At 44.2% G+C, this 19,497-nt stretch overlaps 1 protein-coding gene across 2 annotated transcripts; it reads right to left on the bottom strand.

The window, feature by feature from the left end:
* Positions 1 to 13,120: 13,120 nt before the first annotated feature.
* Positions 13,121 to 17,560, bottom strand: LRATD1 (LRAT domain containing 1). Of its 2 annotated transcripts, none has more exons than XM_037151847.2 (2): positions 17,322 to 17,560; positions 13,121 to 16,328 (listed from the first exon to the last, which is right to left on the bottom strand). In XM_037151847.2, the coding sequence occupies exon 2, from the start codon at positions 16,290 to 16,292 to the stop codon at positions 15,408 to 15,410; it is 885 nt and encodes a 294-aa protein (XP_037007742.2). In that variant the 5' UTR covers positions 16,293 to 16,328; positions 17,322 to 17,560; the 3' UTR covers positions 13,121 to 15,407. The 2 variants fall into 2 exon arrangements, with proteins under 2 accessions (XP_037007742.2, XP_037007741.2); XM_037151846.2 differs by having other exon boundaries at positions 17,258 to 17,340.
* Positions 17,561 to 19,497: the final 1,937 nt, after the last annotated feature.

The following is a 19,497-nucleotide window of genomic DNA, read 5'->3' as shown; positions in this document are numbered from 1 at the left end:
GAAACTGTGTGAATTGTGTGTGGGTACCTATACATATCTATATCTATATCATATCCATATCTATATCATCTGTCTGTATCATGTCTGTATCCCAAAATCCTCATGGCCATTTACCCAGCAACTCTGAATCCAGAAATGTATTCTAAGAAACTTACAAAATATACAAAAAAATGTCTACCCAAAGATATTTATTGCAGCATAGTGTTTGATACTAGACAGTATAAAGAAAGCAAAAATATAACAATAAAGATAATTATTAAGTAAACCATGGTATAGTCATTGAATATAATACCTTGCAACTATGAAATTGATATTTACATGGAGTTTGTATTGACATTGGTGATATTGTAGCATATTAATAGGCAAACTATATGATATAAAATTTCATGTGTATATGAACACAGCTGAAGTGGAGACAAGCACTGAAATATCATTAGAGGAATATGCATGTAAATGAATAGTGGTTTTATATGGCTGGTAGGATGAGACAATTTTTATCTTTCTTCCTGCATTTTTCAAATTTAATTTAATGAATAGTTGCTACTTTCAAACATGCAAGACAAATTATAGCAAGAAAAGCAAGCATTGCTCCCAGTTTAAATGCAAATTTCCACAGAAATATGACCAATTATGAGCTGTCAGTACCTCTCCCAAGTGCAAGGAAACAGAACAAATTACGAGGGCACCTCAGCTCCTGGGACTAAGGAGCAGCTTAGTGGTGCTGGTGTCTTTCAAGTGAGTACAGGATGCTAAACTGGATGCTTTGACCAAGTCACTGAGGTGGAAAGAGGTGGACCACTACAGTAAGAACTAGAAAAATCCACTGGAGACGGCAGAGAACTAGTTTAGACAACTCTTAAACCCATACAGAGAGAACACCAGAAGAGGAATTTTGAGGGGATTCTGGGACACTTAAGTGCATTCCACTCTCCTGCCTCCTCAGAGAGGTGGGTGGAGCCATCCTGTCTTCCCTCCAGCCTAGCAAGAAGGGCTCCAAGGAACCATTGGAGAGTTTCATGTCCCTGGATATGAGGATCCTCTCCCAGGACATCTGGAAGACAAGAGACGGGCCGACTTTCAGAATTTATCTAGTAGAGGGATACTTAGTAAATTTGATAAAAGCTGGAAATTGGCTCTTTCGTTTCTCTGGGTCTCCAAGCAGCAACTGGAACACTGTTTGGCACCTTAGAGTGACAGTTAGGACTGTCTGTTACTTGGGAGAGAGGAGAAAAGTTCAGGGACCTGCCTGACTTTGTCCAGTGACAGGGGAGAAACAAGCCTTCATGATGGCATATAGGATAAAGATGGTTTTGGTTGTATTACTTATGCCATTTACTTGGGTATTTCCCTGGCAATTTGGTGGTTTGGCAGATGATTTTCTTGGTGGGAACACTACTCAGAAGATGGGGTGAGGTCCAATTGCAGCGGTTCCACAAAGTGGGTCCCTGAGTTCATGGGTTCACCGAGGCCGTTTCAGGGCCGCTCGAAGTCAAAATTGTACTCATTGTGCTAAGGTTTTGTCTTTTCTACTGTAATTCTTTCATGAGTGTTCTGCAGAGTTTTGCAGAGGTTACATGATGTGGGATAGAAACAGTGAATACAAAAACAGACATGAGGGTCCGGTTGTCTGCTACTTAGACAGACATTAAAGAAATGCACCAAAAGGTGCAACAATGCCACTCTTCTCCTTTTCTTTTGGAAAACATAGTTATTTTCATGAAAAGTATCATTTATGGACCATGTAATGGGTTTACTGTTGGTGTTTTGGAGAAATCATATTTTAAATGTCAGTGTCAGTCTAGTCCCATCACAGCAAACCTTGACAGGTGTAACTAACATAAACGAAAGCTCTTCGGGCCCCCCGACAATTTTCAGGAGTCTGAAGACCAAGAAGTTGAGAACTGCTGTGTGTCTGAACAAGGCAAGGACTCCCCAGGAGAGACTGAGTCTCTGAGGGACAGACTGAGGAATATAATATGTATAAAAGTTTCCTTTGCTTTGGAAAGTCTGAATAAACACAGAGACAAAAACAAACCTACTACAATACTGGTTTGTGTCAGGTGTCTCTCCAATATGCACCCGAGGTCAACCAGGCCGTGGAGTTCTCAGTCCAAAGGGTAAAGATGGTAGGTGCAAGCCTCGGGCCCTTTTAAGCAGGGGGTCCAGATACAAGTGAGTGTTTCTCAGGGAAGGGTGGGAAGATAATGGCTGGAGAATTCTCTGACCATAGAAACACACCCACGGGTACACTTTATGGGGCTCCAATTCAGCTTAGATGAAATCACTGAATAGAAGAACATTAGGAGGAGGTATTTGTCCTTCCTTTAATAAAGTAGTTCCTATTTTCATTTAAAAAACAGCCGTTTTATTGTCTTTAGAGTACCTCCATTTGGATGAAATTTCAGTAGCTCTTTTGATTTTTATCAAAAAGTTTTTTCAACAACTGTTCCATACTTGAAATTCTGTGATGGAAGATAAAAAAATGAGTAAGACAAGATCCATTCTCTCCAAAGACTTAACATTTAAGTGGAGACAAAGAAAACCCTTTCAAGAATTAAGAAATATGTAATCTTGATGGTAAAAGAAAATTCACTGAATGCCTTACCTTAGACTCATCTGATTTGATTTTGTCTTTTATGTACAAAGCACTGTGGGTGGATAGTTTTACAGCCATTGTAAAACTTAACTTCATCTTAACCCCATGAGTTAGATAGAGTTCATGGACTCCTTTTCAGAGACAAGGGCCCAGGACAATAATTTGCCCAAGATCACACAGCCAGAAAGTAAGGAGTTAGATCTGTAGCCACATGGCTTTTGAAAACCACATGGTTTTCAAAATCCAATGTCCTTGTCATTATGCCATTTTTCTCCCAGATGATTTACTCATTGAAATTGGTTTATGTGGGTCTATTTTCAATCTCTACTGAGTTCATGGTTTGTTAGGAATAACTAATCTCATTCAGAAATGGTGATTCCATGGGTTGAGTGGTAAGATATTTTTTCATGAGACTGGCCTTGGGTAAACATTGATTTGCTGCAGCATCTCATGGTAGTGCTCTCTTGGCCAACTTAACAGGCCTGTGTCCCACAGCCAGATCTGGGCAGGTCTGCTACATGTCCTCACCTGCTGTTACAGCTGGCCAGCCACACATTATTTTGTACAATTGTTGCAGGCTATTGCTAGAAAAACAAATGAATTGAACTCATGCATATACTTTTGATCCAGGATGTTAGGGGGTTTTGTGTAAGTAATTAGAAGCAAATAGTATGTATTGATTATTTATTTCTGTTTCACTTATTTTTGAAGGACATTTCGCCCAATCTCTATAAGCAGCATAATATGTCCTTTCTGTAATAGAGTACTTCCTGTTTTCACTTAAAAACACCCATTTTCATCTTCCTCAGAGCACCTCCATTTGGATGAAATTTCAGTACTACTTTGACTTTTATCAAAAAGTCTTTGAACAATGACTCCAGACTTGAAGTGTTGTGAGGGAAGATACAGAGTGAGAAAGACAGGATCCATTTTCTTCAAAAATTTACCGTTTCAGTGGAGACAAAGTAAGCCCTTTCAAGAATTAGGAAATCTGTCATCTTGAGGGCAAAAGAAAAGTCACTTAATGCCCTAACTTAGATTCATCTGAATCATCTGAATCAACAGAATCAATACAAAGTCCTGTGAGCACTGCCTTGGACCCCTGGTAATAGACACAGATTTCTTGAATATCATCCAACAAGTGCATCTGTGTCTAAAGTTCAGAATGAAAAACAGAAGAATGTCAACATTGAACCTGGGTTCTGTTTTGACTTGTAGACACACTTTTGAGACTTTCATTTCCAGAGACAGAATATTAAAGCTAGGTTTTTAGTGCATGTGTTACGCAGTTGGTCCAGAGTTTGAATGGGTTTGTGTGTTTTTGAATACCCTAGTATCTACTTCTGTTAGGTACATTATTTGGAAAACTTAAGAGTTCATCTTTGTTTATCAACTGCTACCAGATTTTCAATAGAAATACTCTCCCTCACATGTTGGCTGGAAACATTAAGTGAATTTTCCCCGTGAGTAAAGGGTGGAAAGAGACATTTGCTTATTCTAGGAAGATCTTATGAGAAACAAACAAATACAATGGCCCAGAATGAGAACACCTGAATTAAATGTTGGTTCTACCAAATGCAAGACATGTAATGCTGACCTGGGCGTTTGCACTTGCCAAGCCTCAGTGTCCCCATTTGTACGTGGGACAGTCAGACCTGATGGATACAGGTCAGATGTGAGGATAACAAGGGCTCCATAAGCTACCCATGTGTGAGCAAATGTCAGCAGTTATTCTTCAAATGATGTGGACTTATTTGCCCCTTAGATTAGTTCATCATTATAGACAAATCTAATAATATCCAGGACATTGTTTTAGGTAATAAAAGAGTTTGCAAAGGAAACAAAATCACCCTAGCCCTGTAAGGTTGGAGACTTAGGATATTATTAGTTTTTGTTACTTAAAATTACTCTGATGGATAGAGTCTTCCTCTGAGCAGCCCATATTAAATGCCAAATATAATCTTATTGGAATAGAACTACAGCATCAGCAGTACTCCTTGAGAGTTCTTGTCAATTTGACAGATTTGACAGGCAGACAAATTAAATTTATTAAAATATTCTATGTAGCATTTTTAAAAGACAAGGGGATTTTATACTGTAAATGGACTGTTTTCACAGTCTTATTAAAATAAATGCATAAAGTCAGTTGTTTTTCTTTGGAATTCATTAAAATGAGATCCAACACTTAGGAATTGCAATCCACTGACTGACATGTGTATGCCTGAATAGTTAAACTATTTCTCAGTCTTTGAATGTAATCTGGGATTTCTGCTTTTTTTAAATCAAATGGGAATTTTACATAAAAAAGAAAAATTTTGTCTGCATTATATGCTACATATCATGGAGGTATTTAGTAAAATTATTAGCAGCTTTTAGAAAGCTGATATATCGTGCCACAGGCCATTTCAAATGTCTGGGCAAATTCAAGTTTTCCTTAGACAAGAGGCTTAGATTTGTTGTTCTTCAAAGAAATTCCATAATTTGCATTGAAGGAATATTGTCAAAGTTAATAGATTTCCTGTTTTTTTTTCCCAAAGGCCATTTGAAATTAAGCACAATATGCTTTAAAATAGAAATATTTATATGGACAGTGAACCAGTATCAGATAAAAGTTGTCCATTTTTTCTTTGCAATACTTCTGCCTCAACTACTAATTCTACCTTGGCAAGGTGATCTGAATCTGGAAACAGTTTGCCCACAGCATCTGACCCCTGTCCTCATGGATTCTGACTTTTGGTTGTGCTATCTTTGTATCTCATATTGCCCCTCAGAAATGACCTGTGTCCCTGGTGGTCTGTCTGTGGCCTTCGCCTCTTTCCTTGAGTGACAGCACCTTCTCTCTGATAACCTAAGACCACCCCTGCTTTGGGCCCAGCCCTACTCCAAGAAGCCCCTGTTCCACACAGCATCCTACTGGAGAACTTCCCTTAACCCTGGGAACAGAACTGTAGGCAATCAGTGCATCTATCAATCAAAGATCTTGCCTACACTGGGTGGTGAATTAATTGGTAAACTAAATGCTAATGACCTGCCAGTCTTTATAGTTGCATGGGAAAACGGTTTTGCTACAGTATATTTAAATATCACTTCTATTGAATATATAGAACAAAATTCGCTCTAAAAAATCTGTATACAAATGACAGAAGATAAGCTATTACATTTAAATAACATGAAAAATTGTCTATTTTTCCAACAAAATTGTGTATTTGTCTTAAAAACATCATTCAGTTCTTTTATGCCAATGACTTTCATTTCTTGAAGTGGATGTCATTTCTAAGTGCTACTTCCTTTGATCTTTACAGTATTTTTGAAAATTATACTTTGGTAATGACTCGTGTCTCAGGCTGTAGTGAACTATGGCTAAGAGTGCACCTGTCTTCTTTATCATATCAGGTTCTTAATGTCTAGGCCATGTTTTGTAGCTATGTGATCTAAAACAAAGGCTGGGCTTTTAACAGGGACCAGACAAATGTTTAACAAGTTGATCTGTCATTAGAACATTAATTTAAAAATAGCACTTGTTTTTGTAGAAGGATAGTTGGTTTGGAATTAATGGAATTGAGTTAAGTAAGCATTAGTTGAGCATCTGATACAGCCAGACACCAGCTACTATGGAACCAAAGTTGAAAATGCAGGTCTCTACCTCAAGGCTAAAACCTATTTCAGAAGACAATCTGATTCCCATTAACTTTGTTTTTGGCATGGTTTAGAGCCAAAAATTAAAATATTAAATGAGGAGAGTGAATGCTAAGTGTTTGGTTAAAGACTTACGGAAGCTCTGTCGGAAGGGATCAGTTTGGCCTGTTGATATTGTTGAGGTAGATGGCATCCTGGGAGATGTTCCACAGAACAGATGATAAATAGACAGGGTCCTATGAGGAGGCTTTTGACATAGGCCAAGGAGGGACAAAGGATGTTCCAATGAAGCAGCTTGAGCAAAGACAGGCAATGACATGGCTTTTGGAGAGACATCAGTGGTCCCGTACAGATCACGCAGTGAGAATGCTCTGTGACAGGTCAGGAGATGAAGCTTCAGAGGTTGGGGCACAGGGGCCAGAAGGGACAGAACTTGAGTGATGCCATGTAGTCTGGATTTTATCTGGCAACTTATGGGAAGCTCCTAAAGGCTTCAAGGAAGTAATGCAGGCAAGGCGAGCTGGGCTATCAGGCACAGATGTCGATCTGTAGAGGACCCAGTGACTACCTCTCCCCCCGTTTCCTTGTGTAGAGCCTGTCTCATAAAGTTACACACCAGTAAGGCACATGTACACAAGGGGCACTGGTTTCTCAAAGCAGAATGGCGAGGCTGCATACTGAAAATCTGGCACCTTCTTTGGAAATTGCTCTCTGGTTAAAAGCAATATTTTCCCATAGCCCATATTAACCTGGATTATACCTCCCAAATTAGTTATAATATTTTATTCTAAAAAAGCACTTTATTCTTGAGTTTTGATACATTTTTTTCTCAACAGGACATTATGGTTTAAAATCCCAAATTCAACGTACTTTTCTTAAGTTCAGACAAGCATAAGCAGGACCAAAACCAGGTTAAATTCTATGAAATGTCCAGAGGTACTAGGAGTATCATTACTTCCTGGAAAAGCATGGGGAAGTCTTCTTAGACATTTCCGGGGAAACTATTAAATGTAAAAGTATATGTATATTTTATGACATTAATCTAGATACATTTTAGTGCTCAATTGCATTTCAAATTATTCTGGCTGTTCAAGCAGCCTGCAGGTCCAAATGTCACCAGGCAAAGGAGACAGGTTTCCTTCGGCAGCACCCCCACCAGAGTGGCAGGCGAGGCAGTTCCTTCCTTCCTCCCACATGTGCCATAGGTGTATGTGCTTAGTAGAGACAGTAGGAGAGATTTTACCTTCCAAAATGTGGACACGACTTGGGTTTTCAGCGGACTCTTTCTGCAGTGACCGAATGTCTCTGTTATTAGAGTGGCCCATATGGAAAATGTCTTGTCTCACCTTCACTTCCGGCAAGTCCACCCCCAGCTTCCTTCTAAATTCTCAGCTCTCTCTCAAAGCTATTTCACCTGGGTGGAAGTTAAATTGTCAAGAGGGGAGAAATCTGTATTTCCATTGCAATGGAACTCCTCACGTTCTTTTTTTTTTTTTTTTAAGATTTTTTATCTTTGAGGAAGGGAAGGAGAGAGGGGGGGGGGAGCGCCAAATGAGCCAGCCAGGGCTCTTTAATGAAGAAATGCTTCTACTGGTAGAGCTGGACAGAGAAAACTTTAATACTATATACAGCTAATCTCCCATCATTTCTAGTGTGATAGAATGCATATAGAATCTTCCTAATTCTGACTGATGTTCTAAATAGGAACTAATTTTCTACTCTGTGGGTCTTAAGGAGAATCATGAGTATGTTGATAGATACTTTTAGCCTGTTACTAGCCTGATTTGGCTCAGAGAGAGCTCATGGGCAGCCTCATACCTACAGAGGAGTCCATTCTTCTCCCTTCCCTCCATCTTCTTCCATTATACAATAAACTCTAATCGAGCACCTATTGCAAGTGCTGAACTTTGCAGCCGCAAATATGAGTTAAGTCATACGGCTTTCCCTAACAACTCGGTTTAGGGAGAGACAGATGTAAATAATATTTCTAGTATAGACGAGAGAGTCTGGGGGAGGTGTAAACAAATTCAGTGTGAATATGCAGAAGAGAATTACTAAACCTTTGCTAGGGATAACACGGAGTAAGGCCATGAGGGTGGATACATGAGGGTTCTACACTCAGGAATCTAGAATGGCAGTTGGATAAATGGGACCATGTAGAAAGTCATGGAAACATGAATGAAAACTACACATTCTACAAAATTCTCTGTGTAATCGGAGTATCAGCCGAGGGTTGAGGGAAATGCAGCTGGTCATAGACAGGGGTGAGGCCATGGAGCACCCTGACTGCCCCTATAAAGAGCTTGGCCTTTATTTGTGAGTGTTAGGTCTGTTGTTAGAAAGATAAGTATGGCCACATGTGTCTGGATAGAACAACCAGCGAGACAGAGATGGGTGAGGAAATTGTGGAGTAACCAGGTGTGCAATGAGGACCCAGACTGGGACAAATAACAGGAGGCATTGAAAACAGTGGCATAGAGTCTTTCTGATTATATTTGGGAAAGTATTCATCATAACTCTGGATAAAGAATGGCATGGCCTATAAAATATAATCAAAAGAGCTTAAGAATAGAGCCACAGAAACACTTACCCATCCCCACCAACATGCACAGTTAACCAACTCTCTCAATGACCAGGGAGCCTGTGAAATCTTCCCTCTGAGGCTTCTCCTGAGCCATAGGCTCATCCTTGGGCCTGAATCTGGCTTTGGCCTTGGAGGACATATGAGGGTTCTGATAAGACTTTTACGCTGTAGGTAGGAAGTGTGTCCTTAATTTGTCAACTCTACAAAATCACAGGTCTCTGGCTTCTTAGGAATAGTAAGGTCCTCCCTGAGTAGGGTTGTACATAATACACTGGACACGCGGTTTCATTTGAATTTCAGAGAAACACATCACTTTTAGTATAAGTGATCTATGATTCAAGTATTGTGTGGGATACATGAAAACGATTATTCCTTGCTTATCTGAAATTCAAATGTAATTGCATGACCTGTACTGTACGCTTATTTGCTAAATCAGGCAACCCTACCCTTGGGTCTTGCCTCTCTGTGGGTCAGACCCTCAGAAGACACTGCATCTGAGCAACAGAAGGCAGGACCGGAGGAGACTAAAGCCCATGCTATTGGGAGTTGGGAGATGTTTTACAAAATCATTGTCAGTATGGTTTCCCCCTATCTGCTCGTTCCTCGGGAGAGTCTGGAATTTGAAAACAACAGGCTTGGCACTGAACAAAGAGCTGGCATATTGCAAGACTGCTGGAGGGGAAAATAACCGAATTTAGAATAATAACATATTTGTTCAAGCAAATACCAGTATACATAAAATAAAGAAGCCCTCAAGTTCCCCAGCATGAGTAGCACATTAATGTCTGTGCCACAGATTGAGGGCAAGCATTTCCTTAGGAAGTACAGTGGCCTTATATGATCTTTTCTTTTTTTTTTAATTCTTTTTAACACTGAAGTAGCTCATAGTAATGTGTTCAACATTTATTTTGTGCTTGAAATTTAGGACATTGGCTTTACGCACACCTAATATTTTACAAGCCCTTCCCTATTGGACACAATTAAGTTCAGAGGTCACGTTCACATGAAAAAATAATTGGATTATCACAGCCCATGGGCATAGCAATTATATTGGATATTTTAATATGTAAGTGAATGATATTTATTTAGAAAAACACCCTGACCAAATTCCATCAAATCTAGCTTTCCCAGAGTTACCCTCATATTCTAGTAGCTTTTCCATGCATAACTGAGGAAATTTTTAAACAAGAGCTTCAATAATTTTCCTTCTGAATGAATTGTTTTGTGGTTTCATGCAAGAATATCTCTCCTTGAGGTAAATGAGAAATGAAGTCATGAGAAGTTCTACCCAGAATTGTTAGTTTTCTTTCCCCTGTTCGACTAAATAAAAAGAGAACACTTTCTCTTTGGGTTCTTTCATAGTGTTTTTTTGTTGTATTTTTTTCCCTAGAAGTCAGCAGAGTATTCACAATAACCCTTTAACTGAAATTAGTCTTAAGCCTCATAAATCATATGTGCAGAAGCCTCCTGAGGTGGGAAAATTCTAACAATTTCAGTTAGAGAAATTTAGGGTCCCCTTTACAAATAAGCCAGGTTGTGGGACTTCTGGTTTTTCTGGTGATCAAGTATCACTGGGAACCATGTAATAGAGAGATTCCACAGTTTTATACTTAGTGAGCATCTACTATGTGCCAGACATAGATTAAAGCCCACAGCCTGGTGAACTCTTCACCTGGGTTCTACTGGAGAATAAACCTTCACAAAACCCTAAGCAACAATAGGCAAGACTATTTTCCCTACTCTCCAACATTTTTGAATACTTACATTCTTATAGTGTAAGCTCCAATGAGGTAAACACTCAAGGTGTGAGCTATGATATCAAGGACACTTTATAAATTATTAAATATTGGCGCAATAAGGGCTTTACTGTCTTTGGGTAGAAGGGAAAACAGGTGGAAAGGCTGTTTCCCAGCTGTAAAGCTTATTAGCTTATTCTATCATCTCCTTGACTCTGTACTTTGTCTTGCATCTTATTTTTCAATTACTTCCTAATCTATAGCTTTTGTTGGAATCTTGTGTCTTTTTAGAGAAACGAGGAACCTATTTGTTTGATCTGAGACTAAGACTACCTGTGTGTCCGACATTTTCTTCTTCTTTTTAATTTTTAGGCTTAGTTTCAGGCACAGCTGCTTTGCTTCCCCACTGACTCCTCAGCTGTTTGACCCCTAAAACCTTTCCTCCCATTTTGGGGCACCTCAAGGCATTTTTATTTAGTTTTAAAACAGTCTGTATGTAGGCATGTATACATGTATGTATCTATAGATGTCAATATATTTCTGAATGAGATCACAGTTTTACAGGTAGAACTTGTACACATGTAGATGTATGTAAATGTTCATGTGTACAGATAGATAGGTACACACATACTGCCAGTCATTAGCAATTATCACCCCAAACTGAGCTGGGTTTTAGACAGTCATTTTCTAAACACAGATCTTAGTGCTTCCAGAAACCTGAAAGCCTTGTCTTTTTCACCTGCAGCCCCCCATGCACATGGCAAACCATTTATGAAAGGCAAACCTAACCAGATCCTCTTCATTTGTTTAAAAAAGGGAAAGCAGAAAGCTTTGAAAATATGCACGTGGATGAAAAGGAATTCTGTTGCTCTGTGACGCTGGTGCCATTTGTGTCAGCTGCAGTGACGGCTGCCCCTGCTCCATCTAAAGATGGCCGAGACCGGACCTTTGGCCGTGTTGAAAGCACACACTGAGCAAAACCATAAGGTAATGTTTGGAGACTGTTAGGATATAGTAATTATTCAGGTAATTCATTATTTTGTAAACACCAATAGCATGCTTTTCTGGAAGAAAATCATTATTCAGACAAAAGCATTCCTCTTAGAAACATGACACATGAGGACAATAAACATCAAAATTTTTAGAACCTAGTAAAATCACCAACATCATTGAGCTTACAGATGCTTCTGCGTTTGATGTTCTGATCTGGCACAAGGGTTTGCCAACCCTAAGTGAATATACATTACTCTTGCTTTTAATAACAGTCTTGACAGGTCTTTGAGATTTTAAATATTGAGGAACTTTAAATGTATATCTATACTCATATATATTTGGCTTATTGATATATTTTAATTTTTTGTAAAATAAATGCAATACATGTTACTTCTATCTGATTTTTTTTAAAACCTTATTTAGTTATCTTTAGAGAGGAAGGGAAGGAGAGAAGGAGAAAAACACCAATGTATGGTTGCCTCTCATGAGTCCCCTGCTGGGAACTGGCCTGCAACCTAGGCATGTGCCCTGACTAGGAATCGAACCGCGATCTTGTGGTTTGCAGGACCGCACTCAATCCACTGAGCTACACCAGCCAGGGCTATCTGATTTCTTTTTGAAACAAAGGAATACACTTTGGGAATGACAGCATTTCAGGGCTGATTTTACTCAAAGTTTCCCTCGTGGCTCTCCTCCCCCCACCATTTTTAATAACAAAGTATATAGCCAAGCACTCCTTGGAGCAAAGTATTTGTATATTTTTAGTCGTTTGCTTTTCCCAATCATGCTCTGAAAGTGGAGAGAGAGGATGGAGGTATGAGGATCGTTTTCATCTCTACTGGAGAGGGGGCAGCACCCACCTGCAGCTCAGCCACACCCAATGCATCATCAAAGTTACCAGGAACCTCTTTTTTTTTTTTAGGACAACTCCATCCAAAGCTAAACTCCTGACTTCTATTCAGTGAGGAGGCTTTAGGCTTAATGTCTGCGACCCTCGTGAAATGCAGAGGTGTTCTAGTCACTCCTTATGAAAATCAAGGTGGCCCTGCTTTCTTCAAAGGGAGCTTCCGCCTTCTTGGTTTCACTCACATTGTGAATAACACCCTCCAATATACACACTTCTCAGGACAAAGTTATTAGATAATATTCTGATAATGATTGGAATTAGTCTGCCCCTGGCTATTATTAACATTGACTGACAGATGATCCATGATTATTTCAATAGCAATATGGGAAACCGTACAGCATCTTTCAGTTCCCTCTGTAGGCAGTATTTACTGTTGTGAATTTGTAGACGTTCTCGTCATCAACCAAATTCTTAATAGAAAGATATAGTAATGAATGCTCTGGCTGCCAAACTCATTTTTTATTGCCAGTCTAGTTTGGGCAAGTGTAAAGCCGATAAGCCATTCCTGTTATTGTGACCCTGTTCATAAGAGACAAATCAGATTATGTGCCATCAAAGGAAATAAATCATCGTGCTAGGTGTGATAGAGACAGACTCATTTTGTTTGCTGAAGTCCCATCCTCTGAGTGACAGGTGGAAGGCAAAATGTCAAGAAGGAGTCCTGTTGGAACAATTGCTTAGGATGGTGTTTAATACAGCAGAAAGCCAAAATACAGTAGGAGGGCACAGTTTAAAGAATGTGGGGTGTGCAGACACAGTTAGGGATCATGGCTGGTGATCTGCCACCTGCAATTTGAACGAGAAGTAAGTGAGGGAAATCTATGACTTTCAGTTCTCCATGCATGCGAAGGGGAGTTAGTTATTACAAAAGTTTTGCCATTGTATGTGCTGAAAGAAAAGCATTATGCATTTAAACATTTTTTTTAAAAAATAAATCACTCAATAGGCTTAAGAAAAATACTCTACTTCATATTCCATTGATCTGACCTTTTGATTCAAGATCAGGGAATGAATCCAGGATGAAAACCAAAACACAAAACAGAAATGAGTCATTTACCATGAAAAAGGCATTTCCAGTCTCAGCTAACCTCGACTAGTTTTTATTGCATTAGTTTTGAAATGCCAAGAGACTGGCTTTGGCCATAATATTTGCTGTCCAACTAAATCACAGCTGTCGATCGGCAATTGCTTGCAATGATTAGCTAAACACCATCATTTGACAAATTCCCTGGAAAGGGGCGTCAATGCTTTCGATGTATGACATGCACTGAATTAACGGTCACGCTGGGGCTGCAGCCCAGGGAGAGAAGCTGATAAATCCCGCTCGAGCAAGGGGTATCAAAGACCCTTAATTTTTTGTAATACACACGCTGCTTCTGAACTTACGAGTTCTTTCTGGTGTTCAGGAATGAATTGTGGGACTGGCCACAAAGAAGCGGAGAAAGCCACCGAGTCTAGCTTCATTTTGTAAGAAGCTCAAGGAGATAGGAAGAAAATGAAAAAATGGAAATGTGGAATGGTAATGGTTTAAAATAGAGAGAAAAACAAACACCATGGAACCTGCTAGCAACTTCCACCAAAGCAGTAAACCCCTTCACTGACAGCAATTCAGTACAATATACATATCCATTAACAACTCCACTGTGACTAGGGCTGCCGTTCAAAGCCAGACGAATTAACTACAGTATTCACAAACAGAATTCTCAAAGATATTTGAGAACAAAAAATAGAGCAAAAAGGCAATGTTAGCTAAGCTGGTAGCTAGGTCCACCCTGAATGGCCCCCAGGATTTAAACTATCATGGATTAAAGCCATGAAAATAAAAATTTCAATTTGAAATTTTATTAGCATGTTGCTAAACTGGTCAATAAAAACATCAACATGATAGGCCTCGTTGACATAGTTGGGGAACTGCCCCCCCATTTTAAAACTTTATTTCCACTTCCCCGCCTTCAAAGGTTTCTATGTTAGGAAAAGCCAAGCTAAATATACTAGTTGTGGTGCTATGCTAGTGCTGGTTTCTGGAATGTTGCCATAACTTCCCCCTCCCTCTCCTCCAACCCTTTTAGAAATGTGATTATTTTTAAAACGCAGCCCAAGGAGGGAGCAATTAGGGTAAAGAACAACAAGTGCCCTTCCCCACAAATTCAAGTTTCCAGAGCACAGGGCAACCTTCTCTGAGGCAGGAGCAGGGCCCCCGGAGCCTCACCAAATTAGCCGTGCCCTTTTCCTTCCGGAGGGGTAGGCTTCCCTTGTGCCTGGTAGGTAGAGGGTGGCGTTCTTCCCTCGCTGGAAAGAAGGGGAAGCAAACACTATCTAGCTTAGCTTGGAGCCTGGGATTTGACGTCGGGAGACCTGGGGCCGGAGGGCTGGAACAGTGCTGGGCTGCCTTGGGAGAACCCGGAGTGCCCAGGTGCTCGCTTGTGGGATGGGTCACAAGTGCGTAAGGGACAGGCTCGATTTCTTGGAAATCCTGCAGTCTGGGGACGCATCCATACAGGAGCTGAACTGTGCCCTGGAAATACCCATTCTCACCTCAGACTCGTCGTTGTGTGCGCGTTTGGGGTGGTGATGGTGCCTTTCTAGTGTGGGGTGACAGTCTCGGGGCAGCGACTCACGGGGAGAGTCGAGCCCCTGCTCCCTTCGGCCCATCCCCCTCTCCCTCCAACAACTCAAAGGGAACACGCACGCTGGGTTTCCCAACAGGATTATCGCCCCCCCTGGGGGTCTCAGCCAGGCGCAAACACCTGCCCTTTCAGTCCCAGTCCCAAGGCCAGTTCCTGAGACTTCCTGCCACTTGCTGGAGGGATGCCGGGGTGCAGCTGGGCACTGGCCCCCCACCGCAGCAGACGCTGGCGAGGGGACTAGGGTAGTGAATTGTCTGCCGGGGGACCCTGCTGCTGGGAAGGGGGTGGGGCACGCGGGGAGACAGGAAGGGCAGGCGGCACCCCCAGGCTACTCCTTGTCGTCCACCAGGTCAGCGAGCTCCTGGAGCACTCTCAGGCGACCGCTGGCGTCAATGCGGCGCTTCTCGCGGATGAGGTCTTCCAGGCTGTGAAACCTGGCCGTGTGCACCTTGTTGTCACCCAGGTGCACCTTGAGATAGTACTGCTGCTGCGGAGGCTGCGTCCCCGCCGGCACCTCCCCTCCCGCCTTGAACTCCCGCTTGCCAAAGCGGCACCAGGCGGCGAAGCTCTCCGAGTTCGTCCAGCAGATCTCCTCGCTCTTGAGGCCCAGGTGGCCGCAGGCGTTCTGCACCACCAGCTCGGCCACCAGCGGGCGGTAGCGGTACCAGCTATTCACCACGCGGCCCACGTTGGCCGCGCCCGCCTCGTACAGGCTGTCCTGACGGATCTCGCCTTGGTGCAGGTGGATGATCTGCCCGCCGCCCACGTAGACCGCCCAGTGCGGGGCGGGAGCCGGCGGCTCGGGCTCCGGCTGCAGCCACAGCAGCTCCAGCAGGTCGCCGGGCTCGCAGAGTGCGGGCAGAGAGGTGACCGCGTAGACGCTCAGGTCGGCCCCCTGAGGGCCGCCGCTCACTTTGGAAAAAATGCATTCCTGGCCCCGAAAGGCGGAGAACTGAATTTCGTTAAGGATCAGCTGGTGCAGCAGGTGGTGGTGGTGGTGGTGGCGGCTGGGGCTCTCTGGGCAGGGCGTACAGTCCGGGGAGGCCTTCACACCAAACTTGTCGGGCTGGCCGCGTTCGTCCAGGTCCTCCTCCTCATCCGAGAAGAAGTAGGCGACCCCGACGCGCAGCTCGTCCTTCTCGATCCCAGACGGGTCCCCCGTGGGCAGCTCGCTGTAGTTCAGGTGGGTGATGCGGTCCAGTTGGTTGCCCATCAATGACGCGGCGAGGCAAGGGCCAGGAGCGGGGGTCTGCGGAATCAGAGGAAGGCAGAGACACATCACAGCCCGGCTGCCCCTCCCCAGGACGCGTAGGGCTCCCGGGACCTGCCCGCCCGCTGGCCCACAAGACCTCACTGGAGTCACCTCGCCGGCTGACTTTCCCGTGCCTCCCCTGGGGCAGGACAAGACGAGAAGCCACCTGTCCGTCCGACAAGCGAGAGCGGATGCCACCACACAGCCTCGCCACGGACCCCTTCCAGGGACCTGCTCCAACTCCCACAAGAGAAAAGGCAGGCGGGCTGGAGGGCGTGCGGGGCCCCAGGGGGGAGGACAGTACGGGTTGTGGCTGCGTGGGAGACGACTCCTAGAAAAGGGCGGAGGGGTCTTGGGAGGGAGGAGGGGAGCCCAAGGCCCTAGAGCCCCGAGCAAGCTTCGCTCCCATTTCTGTCCCCACCCTCTCCAGCCCACCTCTCAGTTTCACACGAGGTCGCACTCCCGCCCTGACAGCGCCTTGCACAATGACAATGGGACACATCCCCAGGCACTCACTTGATACCAGCAACCTTTTGCACACATGGAATCTAGACACAGGCTGGTACACTGGTGTGACAATGTCACATGTACACACAATGGCAAGCCTTCGCAATGACACACTCAGGCCCCCACATTCACGCAGAATTCCAGCAATACTCTTGCACACAAGCCGATGCACCTACACCCACGCACCCGGGCACACCTGGCCACACAGGCAGGTGAGCTCTGCCCCTTACTTCTCTTGCCTTCTCCCCGGGAGGGTCGATCGGGCTACGCCAGGGCGAGGCTGCTCTGTCTAAAATAACCTAACAAAGAGGCAAAGGAAGGACGGGGGAAGCCGGTGCGGTGCATGTGTGCGGGAGAGGGTGTGCGGGTGGACTGTGTAGGAAGGTCCACTTTCAATCCCCAAACCCTCTCCCTCCTACCAGGCACAAGGTCCAAACAGTCGAAGAAAAACGTCTCCAAGCAAAGAAAGCCGCCTTTCCGTACCAGTGATTTCCCTGCTCCCGAAACCCCAAACTCCTTTAAAGTCTGCTCGTCCCCATGGGTGCTGCGGAGGCAGTGGTGGGAAGTGGGTCCTGGGCGCCGAGTGGGGCTGCGGCTCCGCTCCGCCCGCGCAGAATGGTGCGGCGCGGCGCTCGGTGAGGTGAGGTGCCGGTGCGTCTGCGTCCAAGCTGGCTGGGGAGCCAGATCCACCTGCACAGTCCCCGCTGGATTCTGGTTTCCAACGGCTGAGACAACGACTCTAAGTAGCTGGAGTCGCTCGTTCCAGGTCCCGCCCTGGGCCGCGTTCATTGGTCCGGGCAGGTGGCCAAGCCCCGTCAATCTCTCTGGGAGGGGAGGTGAGTAGGGGCGGGGTTTCCAGCGTGTGCTCGCTCCTCCCGCTCAGTCCCCGCGCACACAGACGCACTGACACGCGCCTCGGTGCCCCAAGAGGTGCACACACGCGAGGTGTGAGTGCGTTGGTTACCCCGTGAAAGGCTTCTGCACTGTGCCGCTGCTCTCTGGCACCGTACCCCCGAGCTCCTCCAGGCAGACTGTAACTAAGAGCAAGGTTGGACTGTGGTCTGTCTTCAGCGAGTATGGGCTCCGGCAATAAAACTGAATCTGGGGGTGAAAAAGAGTGCTCCCAGCCCCTAGACCTAGTGCACCCCAGGCACTGCGGGCGGCCAGGGGCTGGGAGCAACACTGTCGGAGGCAGGCCCCTGGCGGCTCCTGCTGGGGCACCCAGAGCCTGGGTTCCCGAGGGCCCCTGGGCTGGCCCTGGTTCCCTACACCTTTTCCTACCACCCACATTCACCTTTGAAATTGTTTCTAGTATGTTAGGCTCATTTCTGTTCGGACACTGGTGCTGGGTTTGAAAGTGTGAGCCCTGGCCAGCCCATTGCCTGACTGAGCCAGTGATTTTAGCCTCCAATTTTCTGTCTTTGAAAGGGGTGCGTGCCCCTAGTAGGACATCAGTGTTTTCTCAGCCCCAGCACTATCTTTGCTAAAGGAGTTTCGTTTGCTTTTGCGGGAGAAGTGTGTCCAGTGGCAATTAATAATTGCATTTCTGGATGGGAAGTTCATGCATGAATATGCCCTGGATACTGGATACAGAGAGGTAACTTTGGCACACATGAAATTCGAGATTTGCAGTTTTATAAAGCTTACAACGTTCAGCTTTCAAGAGTTCGTAGACATCTGCCCTTTCCAGATGGCTCAGCAGCTTTGCTGTGAAGGCTACTCTTTGCCCAGAGAGAACGGGGCCTCCTCTTTGTGTCCCTTTGGTAGCTGATACACACTCTTAGGTCTCTTACCCTGCTCTGTTACAAACTTGTGTTGATTTTATTCTTCTTTGCAAAGTGAATGCTTTGAGGATTGGCTTGTGCGTGACACAGCTTTGCATTCTGGGCCTCTTCACAGTGCCCAGGGGACAGTTGATTCCATTGGCAGAAATTAAACATGGAAACAGTCAACTTGGGTTGACCACAAACGGGGCTGGGAGCTCTGCTCAGAGTTGAGAAGATGATTTAGTCTTCATGCCTCTGGGGGGATTCACTTTGGAGAATTCGAGTTGCCATTCTTGGAACTACCACCAGTTGTGATGATTTTTTTAAATACTTGCTGTAAATAATAAACAAAAGTTGGCTCTGAAGTCAAGAGCATTGAAGACATGGTCTCAAAGGTTAAGGAGTGAATTACTGCTCTGGTTACCACCAGGACTTGGGGAATCTCGGGGAGGGGGGATTGGGAGGACTGGTTGCTGGGGCCTGAGAGGAATTCATTGAAAGCAGCTTTGCGCTTCACTGTCGAATAGCCCTTTAAAAAACCCTCTGTCCATCTCAAGATCCATCTGATGCACATTTACAGTGTGCTTGCTTGGAATGTTGTGTTCTGTCCTACCTGTCCTAGCCTGCACCAGTGCTCCAGGCGACAGAATAAACAGGCTGTTCCTCAACATTCTAAAGGATAATTACCATAAAATATTTTCTGGGCTTCAAGTCACAGTGCTCAACGTTTAAAACATCAACTTGCAACTTTTGTTGCAATCTCCTTTCTCTGGCTTCCCCTACCTACCAGAAGAAAAGACTTACAGCTCGAGCATTCACAAGGGGGAATAAGGGGGAATAAATACCGTGAGGACTGCCCCTCCCTCCCTTCCTTTGAAATACAAGGTAGAAAA

The sequence above is a fragment of the Artibeus jamaicensis genome, unplaced genomic scaffold, assembly GCF_021234435.1.
Source record: "Artibeus jamaicensis isolate MK-2021 breed Jamaican fruit bat unplaced genomic scaffold, CSHL_Jam_final contig_465, whole genome shotgun sequence".
In the NCBI taxonomy this organism is placed as follows: Eukaryota; Metazoa; Chordata; class Mammalia; order Chiroptera; family Phyllostomidae; genus Artibeus; species Artibeus jamaicensis.
Note: the sequence above shows the minus strand (reverse complement) of the source record. Positions and strands in the feature narration are given on the sequence as shown.